The sequence below is a fragment of the Dermacentor albipictus genome, chromosome 1 (assembly GCF_038994185.2).
Source record: "Dermacentor albipictus isolate Rhodes 1998 colony chromosome 1, USDA_Dalb.pri_finalv2, whole genome shotgun sequence".
Taxonomy (NCBI): domain Eukaryota; kingdom Metazoa; phylum Arthropoda; class Arachnida; order Ixodida; family Ixodidae; genus Dermacentor; species Dermacentor albipictus.
Window position 1 is genome coordinate 286,088,687 of NC_091821.1, and position 24,536 is coordinate 286,113,222.

The following is a 24,536-nucleotide window of genomic DNA, read 5'->3' on the forward strand; positions in this document are numbered from 1 at the left end:
CCAAACAAATAAAAAAAACATGAAAAAGTCGATATGTATCCAGAAACCAAAAGAGCTGGACGAGGTGACGCAACTCCCGTGCGTTCCAATCAGGGCGACTCAGTCCGAGCCTTGTACATCTGTTCCCGTGTTTAAAACGCAATTGAAATCCCCAACGGGCACCATGTGATGACCGTCCAGGAAATACGTCCAGGTCACGAAAAAAATCATTGGACTTAATAGCCTGCGCGGGTCCATATATGCACAAAATCTTCAAATCAAATGTAGTACATGCCACTATCCGCCCTGTCCCATCATAAAGAACATGATGGTCTTGCAAGTGAGCTCTGTTGAAAATATTAATACCGACTGCACTGGAGCGTGATGTCGCGAAACAGAAAAAACAGTCTAGGTTAAAAGTGCGTTTGCAAGCAAGAACATGTCCAATGGCGAAAAAAAAATTTTTATTGCAAACACAGTATGTAACAATTATCAGCGTGAGCCATGTTGACAATTTCGGCCTGATTTATAGGACTTCGGAACCCCTGTGCGTTTAATGAAATAATGTTCTGAGTGTCAGCTATATTTAATTAAAAGTATCACCAAACTGACCTGGTCGTGTTGTTCAAGTCGGCGCCCCGGGAACAAGTCCAGGGAATATGCAGTGCACACGTCACTCGGCGCTGCGATCCAGGCCGCCGTCCCAGCCAGTGGCTGACGCATGGGCACGCTTTACGGCTCGTGGGGCCGCCATTTCTACGGAGAGTCCAGCCAGGCTTGGCGAGTGTCCGACGCTGCTACCAATTCCGAGGATGAAGCCTTTTTTTTTATGAGGATGATGTCGGTAGCGGTAGGACGGCGGGATTGATTTCATCGCCGCCGACAACTTCGGCAGCCGGGGGCTCATCCAGATGTAATGGATGCGGCGTTGTAGGCGACGCTACTGAAGTGGATGGAGCCATAGCATATTTAGTGGGTGCATCGACTGTAGTAATCGCAAGGTCAGGTGTTTTAGCTATGTTTAAAACATCGGTGCAATCAGGAGGACTGATGGTAGCAGCCGAAGTGGAGGCGCTGTCGGCCACAGCATCCGTGTCCACAGCATCCACCACGTCACGGTCTTCTTTTTCGGTAGACGAGGCCGGCGAACATGGCGTGTTGTGATCGCCCGAGCTACATGCTTCTTCTTTTTCATTTGTCCATGCTGGTTAATGCAGTGTCAGGGCAATTTCTTTCGCTACGGCGGGGGAGGAGGCTCCAGCAGCAGCATCCGAGTACGAATGCTGCACAGGGCACGCGGCCTTAGGGTGAACATTTCCGCAACGCCGAAAAGTGCGGTCACATCCGTTGCTATCGTGGCCATGGATAACACAATGGCCACAGAACGCTGAGGTGCCCTTTGCACGGTAGTGGTCGCTGGATGCGCACCGACGACAGACGCGGTGCAAGCCGCGGTAGTCAAACGTCACACGATGACCAGAGACTCGCAGGTAATTGGGGACCGGGGTTGCGGTGCTCATTTCCATACGAACGAAGCGGGTGCCCTTGAGCACGCCACGTCGTCCGCTCATAACACCAGCGTTGACAGACAGAACCTTGCCGTATGGTGAGAGCGCCTGGACGAAGACTTTGCTCGGAACGAAGGACGGCAAGCGGAGGCAAGTTACGTTGGTGACCTGCGGGCTGACGGGAACAGCAACAGAACGCTTGCCACCAATGACAAGTCAGCCAGCATCGACGATGATTCCTGGAAGCCACGCTCTCGACGGTGACTTGGAAGTTGAGACCTCCCATGTGCTGAGCGCAGTAGACCTCAAAGAGGCCAACTGTTGAGGCCATGGCATCGACGACGGTATCGGGACCATTCCGCGTAGGCACAACATCGAAGACTTCGGCCTTCGAGAAAGTCGACGACGCTGTAGACGTCATGGCGTCAGATGGACGTCCCCGACGTAGAATAACACAGGGACGCAAACAGAAACTTTTTTGCCCCGACCACTGGCACGCGCCGGAAAGCTTCGGCGCGCGCCGAAGGGTCAAATGCGTCAAAGCATCGGTCGGGAACTCGGCGAAGCGGAACGTCGCGCAGCGATTATGTCTACTGCCGATGCTAGAAGTTTGCCGACGCGCGGCGAAGCTGCGCCGGCGTGCACCAATGAGAGGCTGCGACGCCTCGCAGGCGTCAACCAATCGGAGGCTGCGGAGCCTCCGGCTGCTAGGCCTGTAATGGCCGACCGTGCGAAGGCGCCGGCACCAACGATCGTCCGAGTTTTTATGCGAAGCATATTATGAGAGCTCAACCCAGCTCCTCAGGCGCGGCGGTGTCGCCTTCAATACCACGTAACACCGTGACGTCACGACAGAGGAGAAACGGGGCTCCAACTCGCGCCGTCGCTCGCGGTGCCGCCACAGAACACCTATACAAACTTAGAGAAGGGAAACTGTACCTTCCACAGTGCTACGGAAATAAGCGTAGTGGTGGCGTCGTGAACTAAAGTATGTGACCACGGGTGGCGCTGTACAACAGGAAACGGAAACGGGGTTTTGCGCAGTTTACCAGGTGTTCTGTGGCTTTACTGGGTTTCTAGCTGGTGCGCCTCGATCGTGCTCCCGCCAGTTTAGTTGCTGTGTGGCAAATGTAGCGCCTATATATTTATGTAGGCGCTACGTTTGCCACACAGCAACCAAACTGGCGGGAGCATGATCGAGGCGCAGCAGAATACATGTAGCGCTGAGTCATGTCGAGTTAAGGCACACTCTGAACTGACTTTTAAGGGCATCCCGAGCGGTTTTTTGTTCATTACGCCGCCGTTACCCCGAGTTGTGCCGCCGCGCGCCAGCTGTTGCATTTCGTGTAGGGCTACTGACAGAATGCGCTTTCCAGGTGGCACGACGGCCTCGACTGGAATAAACGCACATGACACCAAAGATTGAGTAAGCCTGAAAATGTTTTATTTGCATTTTACAAGTACAAACAGAAAGCACACGTCTACGCATCCACACAAACGCGGTTACATAGTCAAGAACGTAATCAAGAAATGGCTCATTAATAAGGGTAGCACAAACGCACAAGAAAGAAGACCTAAGCTACAAAACGTACGGTCGGCTGCTAAGTATAATAATTTCCCTGTCACCGCGTGTCACTTTTATACAGCATCTTTACAGCACTACCAGGTCGGGTAGTTTGGCCGAAAGAACGCAACAGCTTACGGCCGTCAGCTGCCTCTTCCTTACGGCTGTCATAATTATCCTTATGTCCGCATCAACGTCGTGCAAGTCCGCATACAGGTATCTGTATCTGAACCATATGTGCCAGCTTATACACGTGTAGTGAAATTATGATAACCACTGCGTCTTATCAAACGTATTGGTTTTGCGAATGCGCGTTACAGCTGGCGGAACGACATACTGTAACTGAAGCACAAGAGAACAAGGACAAAAGGAGGATACAACACTTGAAGAAATGAAGAATTAGTAGGCGTACAGCAAACAAGCGATGACGGAGAACACACAATGATGCATCGGGTGTTCTGTGACATCGGTTTGCGTACTTACGGTGTTATGGAGATCAACGGCATAAAAACGTACCTTCAAGCGTACTCCCTCAACCTCCGCCGCATTCATTACGATAATCAACGCCTAAACAAAATGAGGCACTATTTTTTGCCAAGAGTAGACCTCTTTACAGCAAGTCTATGTAATGACTCGCAGACGAAACCAGCATGCTTTCGAAAATGTTTTACCGGTTTTACCGCCGCAGTATTCGAACGCCAACGGCCAGGAAACACATCTATACCAATAGGCTGTCGGTGGTTAATCAAGTACAAAAACTTTGACGATATGACTAAACAGCAGCTTCAACAATCAAATTTAAAAAAATCTACTGCCTACTTGCCTAAGGTAACAAAACGTCCTTAGACGCCTCGATTGTTTATGTCAATGGTTTGTGTAAAGTAAAAAATTCAGCATGTTCAGCGCCCCTAGCAGAGAAAGCACAAATTAAAGTATTTGACCAAATTACAATAGCTCCACTTGCGCGCTTACGCTGAAACGCGCCTCGATTGATTTTTAGCCCTCTGTGGCCATTTGTTGAACTTGAGAGTGTACGGGGCCTGGTGCCGCGGCGGTATATTAGCAGCTGTGCTTGTTTCTAGGTGGCTTTGGCTCAACTCTTGCAAGATGGGCTGGGTGGGAATCGAACCAGGGTCTCCGGAGTGTGAGACGGAGACACTACCACTGAGCCACGAGTACGATGCTTCAAAGCGGTACAAAAGCGCCTCTAGTGAATGCGGTGTTGCCTTAGAAACGAGCTGTTTCTAAGGCTCAGGCGTGCGTCGCTTGCTCAGGCGCACATTTCGTTGCCGCGCCGAACGCTGCGTTGCTCGACGCTCACCGCGTCCAATGCGGGGCGCGTAGTCACTACGCCGTAGCCCATTGTCTTACACCCCTTGGCGGGTCGACGGGAACGTTCTCGCGTTCCACTCTTGAAGGCGAAGCAGAGTAACGCATGAGTTGTTTCTTCGTCTAGCCGAACCAAATATAGCCAAGCAACAGCAGTTCACCAGGCTAAACAGTGGTTGAACAACTAAAATAAAGGCTAGTATGCTTCGCATCCTGGGCTTAACCTTAGCTAAGCCACAGCCATTTTTTAACGTAACGCAGCGCGCGCGCTCGCGCACGCTGCGTTACGTTGGCGAAAACAACTCCTTCTACAGTCCGACGCACTGCAGCGCCGACGTAACCGGCGGCTGCCAGCGCGCCCCGACGGCCCCGGCGCAGATTTGGCTCCTGCTCCATTCGCACGCCGGCGCCGCCGACTGCGTCGACCCACAATGCATTGCGCGCGAATAAAAAGGCGCCAACACCACTCCGCAGACGGCTTTAACGGACGGCGCGCGACTTGGCCAAAGTTCTGCGCATGCTCCGAAGATAGCAGCCGACGGCGCGCGCGTTGAAGTATAGAAGGGATGGCATCTCGCCTGGCGCAGCGCAACTGACGTAGCGTGACTGACCGCGAACGACGCTCGCCCGCGCGCCGATAACGTCGGACTATAAACGGGCCTTTACGTTGGCTGCGCCGGTGCGTCCGACTATAGAGGGGTCGTTTTCGCTGACGTGACGTAGCGTGTGTGCGCGCGGGCGCGCGCGGGCGTTACGTCGGACTATAAACAGCCCTTTAGAAGGATTGAAGTGGCAGACGTGTCTTATTTATTTGGATGACGTTGTTGTCTTCGCCGCAAATTTCGACGATCAAATTAGGCGGCTTGCGACAGTATTAGATGCCATCAAGTCATCAGGGCTCAATCTGCAGCCGGAAAAGTGCCGCTTCGCTTACGATGAGCTTCTATTCCTACGGCACGTTATCAGCAAATCTGGAGTACGCCCCGACCCGCAAAAGACAGCTGCGATCGCAAAGTTCGCGTAGCCCACCGACAAGAAGGCAGTGCGTAGATTCCTTGGCATGTGTGCCTACTACAGGCGCTTTGTCAAGGACTTTTCACGCATCGCCGAGCCGTGCACACGTCTAACTAAATGTGATGTTGAGTTCAAGTGGGAAACGCCGCAGGCCGACGCATTTGAAGAACTCAAACGACGCATGCAGTCGCCGCCGGTACTTGCGCACTTCGACGAGTACGCCGATACAGAAATCCATACTGACGCCAGTAGCCTAGGCCTCGGTGCCGTCCTAGTCCAGAGGAAAGACGGACTTGAACGGGTGATATGCCAGCCGGTCGCTCTCAAAAGCGGAAAGCAATTGTTCTACGGCTGAAAAGGAATGCCTCGCCATCATTTGGGCTACAAAAAAATTCCGCCCTTACCTCTATGGCAGGTCATCCAAAGTCGTCAGCGACCATCACGCGTTGTGTTGTCTAGCTAACTTAAAGGACCCTTCAGGACGGCTGGCGCGGTGGAGCCTCAGACTGCAGGAATATGACGTCACCGTAATATACAAGTCCGGAAGAAGACACTCTGACGCCGACTGCTTATCACGTGCCCCCATCGATCCACCGCCGCAAGACGACGAGGACGACGACGCCTTCCTTGGAATAATAAGTACGGAAGACTTCACTAAACAGCAACGAGCAGACGCGGAGCTAAAAGGCTTCATCGAGTATTTGGAAGGGAACACCGACGTTGTCCCTAGGGCATTTAAGCGAGGGTTGTCTTCGCTCACGCTACAAAACAACCTGCTCGTGAAGAAGAACGTCTCACCAGTCCGCGCCAGCTACCTTCGTGTTGTACCGTTAGCGCTGCGTCCACAAGTACTGCACGCCCTACACGACGATCCAATCGCTGGGCACCTCGGCTTCTCCCGGACGCTATCGAGGATACAGGAAAGGTATTACTGGCCGCGTCTGACCGCACGTCGCCCGTTACGTCAAGACATGCGGAGACTGTCAGCGACCCAAGACACCACCGACAAGGCCAGCAGGATTATTACAGCCGATCGAACCTCCTCGCCGACCATTCCAAGAAATTGGGATGGATTCGTTGGGGCCGTTTCCGACGTCAACATCCGGGAATAAGTGGATTGTGGTGGTGACGGACTATCTTACCCGCTTCGCTGAAACTAAAGCTCTACCAAAAGGCAGCGCAGCCGAAGTGGCGAAACTTTTCGTCGAGAACATCCTGCTGCGACATGGTGCCCCAGAAGACCTCATCATCGACAAAGGAACGGCTTTTACAACAGAGCTCACCCAAGCCATTCTGCAATAGAGTCAGACATGCCACATGAGGACAACTACCTACCATCCGCAAACGAGTGGTCTCACGGAGCGCCTGAACAACATGCCGACATGCTAGCACCGACAACTCGCCGACATGCTAGCAATGTACGTCGACGTCGAGCACAAGACGGGGGACGCGGTCCTGCCGTACGTAACCTTCGCTAACAACACGGCGGAGCAAGAAACAACACAGATCACGCCGTTCAAGTTGGTTTACGGCACGAACCCGACGACGACGCTCGACGTCATTCTCCTCGACGCACGTCACTGACGAGGAGAATCTTGACGTCGCTACCTATATCCATCGCACCAAAGAAGTCCGACAGCTCGCCCGGCTACGGATCAAGAACCAGCAGCGTACCGACAGCTGACACTACAACCTCCGACGACGCTTCGCCGAGTACCAGCTCGGCGACCGTGTTTGGGTTTGGACCCCGATTAGCCGACGAGGACTGAGTGAGAAACTATTGCGACGCTATTTCGGACCCTACAAAGTCATCCGACGTGTTGGCGCACTGGACTATGAGGTCGTGCCAGACGGCATTTCGCATTCACAGCGGCGCCGCGCGTGATCTGAAGTGGTCCACGTGGTGCGTTTTAAATCTTTTTACGTACGCTGACGAATTTTCCCTATTTTGTTGTTTTCTTTGGTACGAGTACTACTTTATGACTTTCGTTTCTTTGCAGCATCCGGTCGATGCTTTTTAAGAGGGGCGTATTGACAAGTGTACTTGTTTGTCTTTTTCGGGCGACACGTTTCACCGCCTAACAAATTTTATCGCACAGCGCAGGACGCGCCTGCATGTATCGAAAGTTTCTGGAATCATTATCGATGCTTCCGTCCGCTGTCTGTGACCGAACCTTGTGTAATCTGATCGCATGTGTGCGCGACGCGAATGATCTAGAACTTTGTGGAAGGCACGCTGGTCGCAGCCATTACTCTGGAACATTCGACGACTGATGTACAAAAGCCGACGCGCTTGACCCGCTGATCAGATTTTCGACGATCGCCGACTGTGTTCGCTAAAGCCCCTCCATCCGCGCGCCACCGCCGCTCTCTTAGGTACCGCCAACCGCCTTTTCCCCTCACACCAAATCCGGTTCCGGCATTTCCGCTTCCGGCGTTTCCGGTTCCGGCATGTCCGGTTTTAAGATTTCCGGTTCTGGCGTTTACGCTTCCCGGAGTTGCGCTGCGAGAATTTCCACTGTGATTGCAGACGATGGTGAGACGCCCGTGCTTAGCAACCGGTGCTAATTTGAGTAGCTCGCTCTAGCCATTCCACCAAGCGTCATTCGTGTGCATCTACGTGCTTGTTTGCGTACGCTGCGCCCGCACGCTTTGCCTGTCGTCCCCTTTCTCTGACAAAGTGCGGAGAGCCATGGGCTGGGGCACAACACACGAACATAATTCGCCGTACACATCTGCTCGCGTCACAACACTAACACAATTCGCCGTACACCTTTGCACGCGTTACAACACGCGCGCACGCACCAATTCACTGCACACCTCCGCGCATATCGCACAAGAAAAGCACACTTGCTTTCACCATGTCACTGAATGCCTTCCACGCAAATTTGAACTTGTTATATTTCATAGCTTCACGTCATTGCAGTTCTTCACGCAGTGCACGCACTTGGGACGTTCGTTACCTTCGATCTGCCGTACGAGACAAGTTCAACCTCAGAATCAACAGCATAAACTCTATGCGTCTGCCGTACAAATTGGCGTCGCGAACTCCATCACTAAAGTCCCTCCGTACGTGCTGGCTGAAGGGGATGTATGCTTCAAAACAAGAAGAATTCAAAGGAGACAAGCTGTTGTATTCCGCTGAAGTAGTAGTTTGCGGTCGCTATTTTCCAAATGCACGAAAAACGGGAGCGGTCTCCAAGCACCCAGGCACTGCATTCCACTGTACGTTGTCTCTCGAGGCACAACCCGTCGCAGGTTGACGCGAAGCAGCGAACACGACCAGATCGCCGATTACAATAGGCGGTGGTTCTTGGATGGAATCGCATTAACTGTGTCAACCGCAGCTGGTGCAATTAAAGCCTCTCCGTAGACGCGAAAGTAAACAACGCTAAAAACATAGCGTCACTTCCACTCGGAACAGGAAGCTGAAGCGACGTAAGCTCCGCTTGACGCAGGAAGCTGATGGGGTGAGTGGGAGAGGAGCGTGGAGGAGGAGGGTAGGTTGGCGGTACTTAGCTTGGTCGGCGGTGGCGCGTGGATGTAGGGGCTTTATTCGCCGCTGTCACCGTTCTTTGAGTGTAGCCTGTTTTTGAGGGCACACGTTCGCCCAATAAAGCGCAAGTTTCGTCTTTCTCAGTTAGCCTGCTTTCTTCACAGTCACTACCACGTGACAATATCCACGAATACATCAGCGTTACCCACCGGCCCAAATGCAGAGAGCAGCTAGCTACGCCAGATCCGGAAGGGTTGGCAAAGAAATGTTCTCTTTAATATAACGGTGTAGCATAGAGAAAAAAATTCAACAAGAGGGGACACTCTTCAAAAACTGGCAACAGGAAACACGTCACGCCTAGTTTCAACAACATCCGTTAGTTGACGCGAGCATCAGAAAAAAAGAATGTGAAAAATACTTCCAGACGACGTTTTATTTTTTTTTATTCCTTCCCACTAAAAGTGAAAAAGTTTTGCGTGTAAATGAACTTATACTTTGCAATTTTTTGTTGCGTTGCCTAGCAACAAGCTAGCTCAAGCCAGACGCGCGTGCATAAGACATGCGCCAGACAAGCCGCAGGAGTGAGCGAGGGCGGTCGTACGTGCGAAGCTCGCATGCTCGGCGACCCGTCTGTTTGGATATAGCCCATTTTATTGGGCTCCCGGCCTTCGCTATGGTTCTCTTGCGTGTCGTCTGCATTTCGACACTGCACTACTGGACTACGGCAAGGTGAGAAATTGTGTTTGACAGTGTGCGGCGCATTTTAATCACATTTAGGCTTAGTTCGAGTGGCGCAGTTAGCGAAAAACAGCACCGCCGTCCTGGCGCAGTTAATTTGAGTTAATGCCTCGTCTTGGGAGATGTTTGCCACTCTTTCTATGAGCGCCAACATTACTGTAACTTATTTCGGTAGTTTTTGGGCACGCTTGCCGCGCCCGGCTTATTGACGGAGTAAGCGAAAACCAGCTCGGCCGTGTGACGCATTTGCGCGTCTGCATGCGTGTACTACGTCGTAGCGCCTAAGACAGACACGTTTTCGCGCATTCTGTGGCCCCCAACATTATTGTAACTAACGTCGTTATATTTGGGGTAGTTTAGAAGCACGGTTGCCACGCCCGGCTTATTGACGCAGTTTGCGAAAAGCAGCTCGGCTGTGTGCCGCAGTTAGTTTCGCGTGTACTGAATCTTACTGGTAGAAGTTCGTTACGCATTCTCTGAACCGAAAAAGAATTGTAATTATTTGGTAACTTTTTGGGATATCTTGAGGCTTGCTCGCCGCGCCTGGGGTTGTGAAGCTGTTAGCAAAAAAGCAAGCCGGCCATAGTGAGTTAGTTTTGCGTGCACTGAATTTTAGTGGGACAAGTTTGCGACGCATTTTATAGCCCTGCAACAACATATACCTTATTTCGGGACTCACACTTCTCGAAAACGCGACGAGCGATTGCCGAGAGTGTTAACACGGGAGTGTTGCATGCGCCGGCAGGACGCGTAAAAGATAACATGGAGGAGCTCAAGAACATGACATTTACGTATTCTGAGCGACTAAAAACAGAATTTGCACCCACGAGTCTGACTTGAGTGCGATTAGAAGGCATTCTGCGAGCGTGTCACATGGTCTGGCTGAGCCTGTGTTGTAGCCACCTTTGTGTACTTGGCGTACCATCGTGTCGACTGAGGCCAACTTGTTTTGGCAACTCGCAGTCACCCGTGTATTTGTGCACTTAAAGTGCAGAAAATAATGCCCAGGAAAGGAGGGGTGCTTGAAAATCGGATGTTCAGATTTTATGGCATTGTTTGGGAGGAGTCTTTGCTGCGAAATGTACGTAAAAGTGAATTTATCTGTAATGCCGCTCATTCACCACTTATGCACGTTTCGCCTCTACACGCAATACTCCTGTTAGGTCAATATACCGAAATGTTACATGCTTGTAATTTACTTTCTTTCAGCTGATGGCATCCGGTGGAGCATCGTACGGCAACGACTGCTGCTTACCTGGTGCCACAACTTTGGATGAATGCAGAAGCCCGGAACAAGCATTTATATAGAGCAAAATAAACATTTCATCATTTCAGAAGACGTCTTTCGTTTTCTTTATGAAATTGCACCTGACAGATTCGGCGCAGTCTTGTAAATGTCAATCGCAATCATTTTTACTTAATTTTGAAATGATTCCACGCCAAGGCCACGCGAGGTTCAGCAGAAGCGAAAAAAAAAATGTATGCCGCGCCGAGCAGCGGAGCCGGCGCGGCGTGTACCAGCTGGTGTTCAAAACGCGCGCGCCCAAAACCGGAACCGGAAGGACTCAACAACATCCGCTTGGTGTGCTACAGTCAATTCGGCCGCTGGGCTCGATGGGAGTGTCCGCTCTTGTTGAAATTTCTTTCTCTATGGGTATAGTGGCATACCATGCCTCCTACGCTGCATACAGCACTGCCAGCCTCAATAAGTCACTTCTCTGTCACTGCTGCTCCGACAATGCACGGTGCATTAATGCCATCAAAAAGGGGTTCCAGCCTTCATAAGTACTCACTGGTCACAGTGATCCCGGAGGAAGTCGTTCTTGCGCAGGATGCATTCATCTTCCACTCGACCACCGACGATTGCACGGCTCGTCGTTCCAGGCACACCTGCACTCACTGGTAAGCCCTCCAATGAAAGCTGCGACAACAAAGGGGTCACGAAAAAGGTTATGCAATCCACATGCTCTGCATTTGATAGTTCTTGGCAACAGTGATTGGACATAATTACTGTGCTACATCCCCCTTCACATCTGCTGTAGAGTGTGAGTGTACACTGACATCTGCAAATGGCTCAGCGGCTGCTTCCTTAGTGAATCTGACGTGGGTTGTTTGGGCAATGTGCGACCTGTTCCGCGCAAAAAAAATGGTAGGCGACCCTAATGTTTAACTTATGTATCTCTTACTGGCACTTGCACCTCGGCGTTGGTGTTTTTTAGGTTAACATTAGGCGAATGCAACGCACGAACCGAATTCGGAGGCAACTGTTTTTCATTATTTAGCCGTTCAAATATCATGCCACCTTCTTGTGTGTGACGTCATTAGTGATGTCAGTACTCCCGCTGTGTACTTAGGGGCTTCCTAGAATTTCGCCATAGTCGTGCTCACATGGCGGGTCTTTAAAGACTACGATTCTGTGCTTTGGTGTGTGGTAATAAGCGACTTCTAAATAATTCTAATTATTCTGGACTCTTCAATAATTAAACTTGTAACTAAACTTCTCTTCTGAGATCATATCTATAATGAAAGCCGTGAATTTTGTACTGCACAATTTTTCTATTATTTCGTGATTCATCATTAATTTCCCGCCCGGTCGTCTCAGGAGGTGAACCGGAAGGGCTGCGCAAGACTTGATGCTCGTGCCACTCGTAAAGTGGCATCCTTCGGCGGACCGCGAGCGCAGCTGCTACAGTGGAATGACAAGTGCGCCCCGGAGAAAGTGGCCGTTCTCACTGCCACGTGCAGCTGCAAGCGCTCGAAGGCATCCAGCTTGGAGCGCAGCACGATGCTGGCAGCGCGCATCTCGGCACAGAGCGTCACCAGGTGGCCGGCTGGCAGCAGCTGCCGGTGGAGCTCGCCTTCGAGGCGCCACCTTTCCTGGCGCTCGCGGACTAGCGCCCCTTCTAGCAGCGCCACCTGCCTGCTCACCTGCGAATACAATGACAGAACTGACTCGCAACTGGCCAGAATGTGTTGTGAGACGTCGACCGAGCTTTATAATGATAGAGTCCAGCACGCTCTTGTGGATTTAAGTAGGAAATATAATTTTAAATTGGCAAAGCAAGTCAGAAAAACGAGTAGGTGGCGAGGCCTGGCAGTGAAATCTTGATACTTGGAAATGAAGTCAAGAGAATATTGTCCGTAAGTCGACTGTCATTAAGTAAAGTGTAAGTATTGCTTAAAATTGCAGTTAGTATGTACAAAATAAAAAAGGGGCTGACAGATGGAATAGCAAACTGTGGCATAACAGTTATAGACAGGGATAAGGTGCTTCAGAAAGGCTGGCCAACGTTTCGATAGGAGGAGCTGTTTTCGTCAAAGGCGGCCTCGTCATCCTTGGCACGTTAGTTTGAAAGGGTTAGTATAGTGACGTCAGGTGCGGTTGTTGTCGGTGGCGGCTGGCTCCAGCCGCCACCGACGTGAAACGTAAAACCCCACATTTTCTATTTAATTGAAAGAAACGGTTATACATTCACACACGCCCAATCTTTGCTGTGGCACCACCAGATGGCGCGCGCCAAGTCTTTTGGGTTGCAATGATGGGGGCAATTTGGAAAGGAGCAATGGCGACATTCGCGAATGTCATTTTGTACCTAAAGTTAGACGTCTTGTCGAAGTTGGAAGCTAAACAAAGAACGGTCGGCCGGTTGGTTTTGGAGACCCACGGTGAAACCACAATCGAGGCAGTGCAGAGAGACATGGGCTCAGCCTCTTATGAAGTCACAGAAGCAAAGAGGGAAGTTCGTGTTGATGAAACACTCAGAAACATGGATGAAAATATATGGGCGGTTAAAGGGCACAAATATTTTTTCTTGCAAAGAGTGGACACACAATCGCAGAACAAGTAAAAATGCACGAAACCAAGTACAGCATAAGTGAAAGTGTAAAGAGAAAACAACCAGTAATAAAAAAGCAAAGTGAGAGAAACAGAGACGGCAAATTACACGCCAAGGATGAAAACAAATGCTGAGGCGCAAAGGAAACGAGAACCCATTGCTGGCTCTATTGTTCTTGTCCTCGTTTCCTTCGCGCTACCGTTTTTTTCTTCACAGCCATGAACCAACTCGTCCAACAAAACGCTTTAGCAAACCATAGAGGTAAGAACATAGGCCAAGGAATAAACTCGAAATGAAGATACGTACGATAACCAAAAGGCCTTGCTGGTTGAATAAGGGCAAAAACACACGCTACTGGAGCACGTATTCTCAACAAGACGCGTATCTGGTGCACCAAAAATCCGGAGGCAGCTCAGCACGTCCTCATGGAAGTTATTCACCCATCAGCAGGCGAGATAAGCGAGAGGCGTTTGGTGGGGAAAAAAAATCGGGAGACAGATTGGTAGGACGACACAGGCGTAGGTAACTTTACACGGTAGATGAGGTGCTGAGTGAGCGAAAATACGAGGGAGAATAAAAAAATGTTCGCCCTATTTTTATTACCAGATCAGGTACATACATGTAATTAAATATATACGTACTATTGTACATACGTTACACTATTTTCCCCCGTAGTCCCCCATCGGTTCATACATTTGTGCTATACTGAATTTGAGATGCCTGTGTGTCAGCGACGCACGCGGCCTCCTCGAAGGCTCACTGTCATGCAAGTCTTCAAGGCCTTCAAGCGAGACACCTTTCCCCATACGTGGGCTGCATTTCCCTGTGGATTTCGATGGGCGTTCGTCCCTCGTACGCCGTGGACGTGTGAAGCACGACCGCCATCTTCAACAACTGACAGCAGTGCCGTACCGCGGAGCTACCGGCGGATAAGGCTGGGCCGGTCCAAGAAAGGTTGACGTACGGTGTGTAGCTACAGTGCTTTAGTGCAAATACTATTAACGTCGCATTCAATTTGAGTTGGATTCTGCTGGAACTCTTTTTTTATATTTTCTGTGTTATAAACACAGCGTTGTAAATATTGCCATCGTTATCAGTAGAGTTCAATTATAATAAATACACTCTTATATGTGTTCATGGAATTTAAATATTTGGAAAGTGCAATTGAAGAGGTTCCTATTCATACACAGCTTCTGATTGTAACGCTGATGCTGTATTCAATGAGACATCTTTGCTAAAGTCTACAAAAAAGGGCATTTCTTCATGATAAGGAAAGAATTAAGCACCTTGCTATAACATAAAACAGCCGCATACAATGTGGCCTTTATTTCATGAGCCTATTCAGTGTGGTGCCGCTCTTGGGAAATTATTATACAATAAAAGCGATCTTTTCTTTTTCCGAACATGCAAGTCAGCTTTCTGGGTAAAAGGCTGTTTCACATGGCGTGATTTACATTCAGGGAAAGCGGGGATGTTCGTGACGCCGCGGCAGGCGCAGCTTCCTGCTGCTGGGCTGCACTAAGCTGGTCGCGGAGTCGTGGGTACCGGAGCAATTTCGGGTCGGGCGACTGCAAACGCCATCGAAATTCTGCCCGACGTCTATTTTAAGACGTGTTGTGGCAGCGTCTCCCCAGATGTGGGCTAAGTAATCCTAAAAGTATAACACTTTAAGAACGCCTTAAGCATGCTAGTTATGCGACCTTATACATTATGGGGTTTTACGTGCCAAAACCATTTTCTGATTATGAGGCACGCCGTATAGTGGGGGACTCCGAAAATCCCGACCGCCTGGGGTTCTTTAACGTGCACCTAAATCTAAGTACACGGGTGTTTTCGCCCCCATTGAAATGCCGCCGCCGGGTTTCGATCCCGCGACCTCGTGCTTAGCAGCCCAACACCATAGCGACTAAGCAACCACGGCGGGCAGTTACGCCGCTTTTAAGTATATAACAAAGCGGAAACATTTGATGATTTCTGGACTATTTGATGGTAAGAATATAGGGGGTGCGTGAATAGCTTGAGATACAGAGGTAGACGTCGTTCGGGCGGAAGTGATGCCATCGCCGAGGCACGCGAAAGCGGAAATCGCTGTGCAACGCAAGCGGAAGCAGCGACAGTTTTTCTTTCGTTCTAGTCGTTGCACGTGAAACAGGGACGACAAGCAATTCTCATGGTACCCACTTTTTTTAGTGCAATGGAAAGCTTACTCGCCAGAGCATCTAATCATGAAGTGGTAAAGCGCAAAACGCCGTGGAACATTTTTGATTAGAATTTTTCCATCTGCAGTGAGGATCAAGTCGTTCACTAGAAACATGCTGAAAACTGTGATAGGTGAGCGTGATAGCGGTTATAGGCCGGTACTAGTGGGAGGCAGATGACAAGTGCGTCCGTAGGTGTGAGAAAGTTTTATTTTTTAAGTTTTTTTATTTAAAATACCTTACAGGCCCTATGGGGCCATTGTGTAAGGGGGGTTACAATATCAAGGGAAAAAAAGAGTAAACAGCCTTCTAAAGTGTAATACAAAAGATACGCCTCAATGCAGGGCTCATCAACATGTATACTACCAAAAACATGACGAAGGAACAACTCAAGTAATGAAAGACCATAAAGGAACACTTAAGGAAATAACACGAGTAAAACTTAACGTAAGGTACTAATACTAGAAAGTAAAACACACGAAAAATGAACATATCAGGGAGTACAATTCTTGAAGGGATATATAGGGAAACAGACGCAAGAAAGCTATAATATATACAGTGCATTCAAGTGAACACGTGACGCCGCACAATATAGCAATTCATAGGAGCGAGATAGCAATGCATCAATAAAAAAAATCACAAGTAGTTTGAAGCACATTGCCAAGTGTAAGAAACAAGATAAAGCAATTTGTAAGTGCTATTATGAAAAATGCTCGCGTAGGAGATGAGGAAATTTTTCTTGATCTCACTTGGAAACAATGTGATGAGGCAGATTGTTCCACAAGCGAATGGCCGCAGGGAGCACGGAAAAGTTAAAAAGCATGTGTCGTACCGACATGCGCGCAAAAACTGAAGTGGTTACTTAATCGGCGAGACGTGTTCGAGGCGATCTGGATATGTAGTGTGGATTGTGGGGCATTATAAACATATTTGTGAAAACAAGAATAACAGAGCGATATTGCGGCGAAGAACTAAAGGCTGTATGGAATGACCGAGTTTCATTTGCGTTACGTTGGAGTGATGGCTATAATTATGTGAAATGAAAACGTGCAACTCGGCTTTGGACTGATTCAAGCATGTCGATTAAGTATGTAGGATGTGGGGACCAAATGGATGATGCATACTGGAGCTGTGGACGAACAAATGTCTGATAGGCCAATTTGCGGATGTTGATAGGTGAATTACCCAGATTACGACGTAGGTAACCTAATGTCCTTGAAGCTTTTGCGCAAACGGCTGCAATGTGGTCTGTCCAGGAGAGGTTTTCGGTTAGGTGAACACCCAAATATTTATACGATTCTGTATGTAACAATTCTTTATAATTGATGTTGTATAAAAAATGTGAGTTGTCACGCTTACGACTAAAAGAAATTACCTGACATTTTTGATACATTTAAAGCCATTAACCAGGTGTTACACAAATTATGAATTAGGCTAAAGTCATTTTGAAGGGCCAGGTGGTCGTCAGTACTGTTAATTGATCTGTAAATCATGCAGTCGCCAGCGAAAATACGTAAGCGAGAAGAAATATTAAGTGGCAAATCATTTATGTAAATTAGGAAGAGTAAAGGGGCCAAAACGCTGCCCTGAGGCACACCAGAAGTAACGTAAGTAGGAGACGAAGCGATATTATTAACTACTGTGAACTGTTGACGATTCGAAAGAAAATAATGAAGCCATGTTAGAGTGAAGGAGTCAATTCGAAGTGCAGTTAATTTTTGCAATAAGGCGACAATGAGCTACACGATCAAATGCTTTGGAAAAAGTCAAGGAAAATGCAATCGGTCTGCTGGTTATTGTTCATGTTAAAGTGCAGGTCAGTCGTAAATTCGAGTAACTGTGTCTCACATGATAATCCTTTCCTGAAAACCATGTTCATGGCGAAAAAAAGAAATTATTGGATTCTAGGTGATTATAAATATGAGAAGCAATTATATGTTCGAGCATCTTGCAGCAAATGCAGGTCAATGAAATTGGACGGTAATTTTCTGGAGAGTTTTTATTCCCAGTTTTAACTATGGGTATGATTTTGGCCATTTTTCCAGTCATTGGGCAGCTGTCCCGATGACAAAGACTGCTTGAATATATGGTACAGAATGTTACTGTATATAGAAATGGTATTTTTTAATATCTTGGAACTAATATTATCAATACCAGATGAAGTAGTTAACTTCAAATTATTAATAAGACATGCAATTCCCTCCACCGAGATTTTAATGCTTTCCATGAATTGCCAGTCATAATCAGCAACATCAGGTACATTGGTATGATCCTCGCGGCTGAAAATCGATGAAAAAAATGTATTAAACGCAGAGGGGGCATTCATTGTCAGAGAGAGGAGTATATGTATCGCTTTGTAAGGCTATCCGGTTTCAGTCACGGTCAGGCGATATAACTCGCCAAAACTTTTTCGGGTTCGAATGTAAGAGAGAAGGTAAATCTGTGGAGAAATATTTAGTTTTAGCTGCAGCTAATGCAGAACAGTACGTTTTCAAGCAAAGCTTGTACCTTTCCCACGAAGGAGCATTACTGACGAGTTTAGCGGTATTCTACAGACGCTTCTTTTTATTCCTGAGCTTACGTAGGGCATTATTAAACCAAAGATTTCTTTTATCATTTGTTATCGAGATCAACGGGATATATTTGTTAATTAGAGCAGACATTTTATTCTTGAAACATACCCAGTTATCTTCCACCGAGCGACTATAAAAAAAAGGAAGTAGCGTGCGGTTGAAAAATACTTCAAGTTCATAGTTTATTTTAGAGTAGTTTGCTTTGTTATAATCACGTATTATTTTTTTTTGAGATCCCTGAAAAGGGTAGTGGAACACTCATTGTTACCTCAAGTAGATCGTGATCGCTACAGCCGTTTAGGTTAATTACGGATTCAATTGTTTCGGGAGTGTTGGCGAGTATAAGGTCTAGAATGATAGTACCATGGGTATGTTTGTTAACGACCTGAAATAGGTTAAGATCTAAAGTTAAGTTAAGAAAATCCACTGATGTTGGACAAGATGATGATAGATTACGCCAATTTATGAGCGGAAAGGTAAAATCACCGAATAAGTAAACAGAATGCGCTGGATAGAGCTGGAGGGCCGTGGTTATGCTATTGCGTAGTTCTGTAACGAAAGAAGTGCTGTAGTCAGGTGGACGGTAACAGGCACCTACCAGTAGTTTGGTCCTTTTTATTATTACTTCAACTCACACAACTTCAAGAGATGAGTTCGAGTCGATAATAAGTGAAGGTAATGATTTTGCTCTCTTGCTAGTACGATCTTTGCGGTAAATATTCTAAGAATGGTTATCAGGAAGAATTTCGTCGTCTGTAATGTCAGGATTTAGCCAAGTTTCGGTAAGAACAAGAATATTAGACTCGTTATCGTCAAGCAGAGAGCAAACTAATTCATGCTTGGGCATGATGCTTCGTATGTTTGCGTAAGATAGTGTCAAGAAAGACCCAGTGATAGGTAGCTCTGACTGTAGAAGAGCCCGTGGGCAAGTGCTTATGTCTAGCTATCTTTGCGACATGGCAACGGTATCAGTGATTTTGTCGTACGTGTAATGGTACGCCCACACTAGCGACAAAAACGCGCGCGACACGCCGCACGCGGCAAGCGCCCGCGCGGCAGACGCGTGCGGGCAAGTCCACAGTCGCGTTTTGCGGCACGCGGCAGCGGCCCGTGGAGTCCCGCGTTGTCTCGTTCCATTCGATACTTCTCGCGACAACGCGCTCTCCGTTCTGCCCATTTCGTCTTCCATCGGAAGTGTCTGTGTTTTTTTGCGCCACTGCCGGCCACGCTCAGGCATGTCGGATACGGACGAGGAGCTACTGGTGACTGTGAACACTATAATACTTGTTTGTTCTTTACTTGTGCGACGCCGACGTGCCAGACAGCGGACGAGAAAGTTTTGAGTGCGGTACAGGGACACTGAGGGCCAGGCGCACACTCTGCTTCCCCACCTTCACCAATTACTCACCTGTCATGCCAAACTGCTGTCCATAATGTGCCAGCGGTTGGCGCGCAGCTCCTTGTCCGACGCTCGATTTATCATAGAGGTGCGCATATCCGCGAACGGTTTCCAAAAACGCCTCCATTGCGAGGCGAATTCTTCGTCGACGCCTCAGTGGCGGTGTGGTAAGGCTTAACAAAAACAGCCCCCTTGACTGGAAATGGCCTCTGAGATTTTACGGCGCGCGTGTCACTGTTCAGTCTCAGAGCCCATAGATTATGATTCTTTGCTTATGCGACAGGTGGCGCCACAACAGCGCGGCTCGTAAAGCGGCTCGCTTCTGATTGGTGGACGTTTCGCGTCTGCCGCGAAAAATGGGTCTCGCACCCATTCGCGCGTTTGCCGCGCGTTGCTGCCGCTTTTCGTGAATCTTGCCGCGCGCGACAGCACCGCTCGCCGCGCGCGTTGTGTCGCGCGCGTTTTTGTCGCTAGTGTGGACGTACCATAAGTCTGGTTATTCATAAGCAGCCGATCTACTGAGAGTTTAAAAGACACATATTGAGGTTTCGCGAAGTCAAGCAGCATCCTTCTAGCTCTTAGCTGGCGAGAAATCTTCACCGATTGAATATTCTAAGCCTTTTAATTTGTGTGCAGATGAGAAGATGCGTTGCTTGTCTTTAAGAAAAGTTAGTTTAGCTATTATAGGTCTGTTCATTCCTTCTTGGTATTTCCCAAACCTATGTACATGTTCAAACTGCGAACTGATTGTTGCAGTTTGCAGTTTTTCAGAGCACAGTTTTATGACTTTCTTTTCAGGGGTAGCCCTGTACTCTTTAGGGTCATCTTCTAAACCGAAAAACAGCAAATTACTTCATCTGAGCCTGTTTTCTGCGTCCTCACATCTTGAAGTTATTGTTAGCAGCTGATCTGAGACATCATGTAAAGTCTTACTTCCTTTTTCCGTCACGCTTGAGTCTGCAGCGATTTCTGAGGAAGTGGCTAACTCAAGCGCCGCAACCCTGGCTGTTAGAATGACGAGTTCATTATCAGTGGCAGCTTGTTTGTCCTTTGCGCTTTTTAATTCCGCCAAGAGCGCCTCTTGTGCGGCCTCTAGTTTCTGAATCGCCTCAAGAGCCGAGGCCAACGCATTTGCCTCAGCTTTTTGACATTGGACCTGGGTTCGACTCAACGTCACCAGAAAGCAAAAGGAGCAACTCAAACTCAAACCTTGCAGAGTAGAGCGAACACAGGAGTAAATTAGAACGCTTTAAGCCATCAATCCACTCAAATGGGCACGACACCACGATGAAACAGCAGTTGTTACTCCTAATGCATGAAGCACACCGTACGTAACTAACGTGCAATAGCAGTAGCTGAGTACGCTGCATACTCGATGCGGTGCCGTGCCCGAAGTGGACACTTGCTGGCTGGCTTTTAAGTCCTCTTCCGGTGGTGTCCGTCGTAGTCCCCAACCGCCGTTGCCAGATGTGCGCGAAGGCTTGTCTGGATTCGGCGCTGTGATTACCAAGGCAAGCCGAGGTGGTGTCGCGTCATCGGTGAGCAGCCTGCACGTGCCGGGAGTGCTGAGCAAACGACCCAAGTGACGGTCACATGCAATAGCAGTAGCTGAGTACGCTGCATACTCGATGCGGTGCCGTGCCCGAAGTGGACACTTGCTGGCTGGCTTTTAAGTCCTCTTCCGGTGGTGTCCGTCGTAGTCCCCAACCGCCGTTGCCAGATGTGCGCGAAGGCTTGTCTGGATTCGGCGCTGGGATTACCAAGGCAAGCCGAGGTGGTGTCGCGTCATCGGTGAGCAGACTGCACGTGCCGGGAAGTGCTGAGCAAACGACCCAAGTGACGGTCAGATGCAATAGCAGTAGCTGAGTACACTGCATACCCGATGCGGTGCCGTGCCCGAAGTGCACGCTTGCTGCCTGGCTTTTAAGTCCTCTTCCGGTGGTGTCTGTCGTAGTCCCCAACCGCCGTTGCCAGGTGTGCGCGAAGGTCTTGTCTGGATTCGGCGCTGGGATTACCAAGGCAAGCAGAGGTGGTGTCGCGTCATCGGTGAGCAGTCCGCACGTGCCGGGAAGTGCTGAGCAAACGACCCAAGTGACGGTCACATGCAATAGCAGTAGCTGAGTACGCTGCATACTCGATGCGGTGCCGTGCCCGAAGTGTACGCTTGCTGCCTGGCTTTTAAGTCCTCTTCCGGTGGTGTCTGTCGTAGTCCCCAACCGCCGTTGCCAGGTGTGCGCGAAGGTCTTGTCTGGATTCGGCGCTGGGATTACCAAGGCAAGCAGAGGTGGTGTCGCGTCATCGGTGAGCAGTCCGCACGTGCCGGGAAGTGCTGAGCAAACGACCCAAGTGACGGTCACATGCAATAGCAGTAGCTGAGTACGCTGCATACCCGATGCGGTGCCGTGCCCGAAGTGTACGCTTGCTGCCTGGCTTTTAAGTCCTCTTCCGGTGGTGTCTGTCGTAGTCCCCAACCGCCGTTGCCAGGTGTGCGCGAAGGTCTTGTCTGGATTCGGCGCTGGGATTACCAAGGCAAGCCGAGGTGGTGTCGCGTCATCGGTGAGCAGCCTGCACGTGCCGGGAGTGCTGAGCAAACGGCCCAAGTGACGGTCACATGCAATAGCAGTAGCTGAGTACGCTGCATACCCGATGCGGTGCCGTGCCCGAAGTGTACGCTTGCTGCCTGGCTTTTAAGTCCTCTTCCGGTGGTGTCTGTCGTAGTCCCCAACCGCCGTTGCCAGGTGTGCGCGAAGGTCTTGTCTGGATTCGGCGCTGGGATTACCAAGGCAAGCAGAGGTGGTGTCGCGTCATCGGTGAGCAGCCTGCACGTGCCGGGAGTGTTGAGCAAACGGCCCAAGTGACGGTCACATGCAATAGCAGTAGCTGAGTACGCTGCATACTCGATGCGGTGCCGTGCCCGAAGTGTACGCTTGCTGCCTGGCTTTTAAGTCCTCTTCCGGTGGTGTCTGTCGTAGTCCCCAACCGCCGTTGCCAGGTGTGCGCGAAGGTCTTGTCTGGATTCGGCGCTGGGATTACCAAGGCAAGCAGAGGTGGTGTCGCGTCATCGGTGAGCAGTCCGCACGTGCCGGGAAGTGCTGAGCAAACGACCCAAGTGACGGTCACATGCAATAGCAGTAGCTGAGTACGCTGCATACTCGATGCGGTGCCGTGCCCGAAGTGGACGCTTGCTGGCTGGCTTTTAAGTCCTCTTCCGGTGGTGTCCGTCGAGTTCCCAATCGCCGTTGCCAGATGTGCGCGAAGGTCTTGTCTGGATTCGGCGCTGGGATTACCAAGGCAAGCAGAGGTGGTGTCGCGTCATCGGTGAGCAGTCCGCACGTGCCGGGAAGTGCTGAGCAAACGACCCAAGTGACGGTCACATGCAATAGCAGTAGCTGAGTACGCTGCATACCCGATGCGGTGCCGTGCCCGAAGTGTACGCTTGCTGCCTGGCTTTTAAGTCCTCTTCCGGTGGTGTCTGTCGTAGTCCCCAACCGCCGTTGCCAGGTGTGCGCGAAGGTCTTGTCTGGATTCGGCGCTGGGATTACCAAGGCAAGCCGAGGTGGTGTCGCGTCATCGGTGAGCAGCCTGCACGTGCCGGGAGTGCTGAGCAAACGGCCCAAGTGACGGTCACATGCAATAGCAGTAGCTGAGTACGCTGCATACCCGATGCGGTGCCGTGCCCGAAGTGTACGCTTGCTGCCTGGCTTTTAAGTCCTCTTCCGGTGGTGTCTGTCGTAGTCCCCAACCGCCGTTGCCAGGTGTGCGCGAAGGTCTTGTCTGGATTCGGCGCTGGGATTACCAAGGCAAGCAGAGGTGGTGTCGCGTCATCGGTGAGCAGCCTGCACGTGCCGGGAGTGCTGAGCAAACGGCCCAAGTGACGGTCACATGCAATAGCAGTAGCTGAGTACGCTGCATACTCGATGCGGTGCCGTGCCCGAAGTGTACGCTTGCTGCCTGGCTTTTAAGTCCTCTTCCGGTGGTGTCTGTCGTAGTCCCCAACCGCCGTTGCCAGGTGTGCGCGAAGGTCTTGTCTGGATTCGGCGCTGGGATTACCAAGGCAAGCAGAGGTGGTGTCGCGTCATCGGTGAGCAGCCTGCACGTGCCGGGAGTGCTGAGCAAACGGCCCAAGTGACGGTCACATGCAATAGCAGTAGCTGAGTACGCTGCATACTCGATGCGGTGCCGTGCCCGAAGTGTACGCTTGCTGCCTGGCTTTTAAGTCCTCTTCCGGTGGTGTCTGTCGTAGTCCCCAACCGCCGTTGCCAGGTGTGCGCGAAGGTCTTGTCTGGATTCGGCGCTGGGATTACCAAGGCAAGCAGAGGTGGTGTCGCGTCATCGGTGAGCAGTCCGCACGTGCCGGGAAGTGCTGAGCAAACGGCCCAAGTGACGGTCACATGCAATAGCAGTAGCTGAGTACGCTGCATACCCGATGCGGTGCCGTGCCCGAAGTGTACGCTTGCTGCCTGGCTTTTAAGTCCTCTTCCGGTGGTGTCTGTCGTAGTCCCCAACCGCCGTTGCCAGGTGTGCGCGAAGGTCTTGTCTGGATTCGGCGCTGGGATTACCAAGGCAAGCAGAGGTGGTGTCGCGTCATCGGTGAGCAGTCCGCACGTGCCGGGAAGTGCTGAGCAAACGACCCAAGTGACGGTCACATGCAATAGCAGTAGCTGAGTACGCTGCATACTCGATGCGGTGCCGTGCCCGAAGTGTACGCTTGCTGCCTGGCTTTTAAGTCCTCTTCCGGTGGTGTCTGTCGTAGTCCCCAACCGCCGTTGCCAGGTGTGCGCGAAGGTCTTGTCTGGATTCGGCGCTGGGATTACCAAGGCAAGCAGAGGTGGTGTCGCGTCATCGGTGAGCAGTCCGCACGTGCCGGGAAGTGCTGAGCAAACGACCCAAGTGACGGTCACA

At 50.2% G+C, this 24,536-nt stretch overlaps 1 protein-coding gene across 14 annotated transcripts in view; it reads right to left on the reverse strand.

The window, feature by feature from the left end:
- Nucleotides 1-24,536, reverse strand: part of LOC139054433 (protein FAM184A-like) — a 363,879-nt gene that overhangs the window by 285,170 nt on the left and 54,173 nt on the right. For 13 of the 14 annotated variants that reach the window (XR_011511210.1, XR_011511212.1, XR_011511211.1 and 10 more), the window contains 2 exons: nucleotides 12,362-12,556; nucleotides 11,422-11,549 (listed from right to left, as the gene is read on the reverse strand). Coding sequence is in view for 11 of the 14 variants with exons in the window: in XM_070531388.1 (XP_070387489.1) it covers nucleotides 11,422-11,549; nucleotides 12,362-12,556 (323 nt within the window). In the remaining 3 variants the exon portion in view is untranslated. The remainder of the gene's footprint in view (nucleotides 1-11,421; nucleotides 11,550-12,361; nucleotides 12,557-24,536) is intronic. The other variant, XM_070531386.1, reaches the window with a different exon arrangement.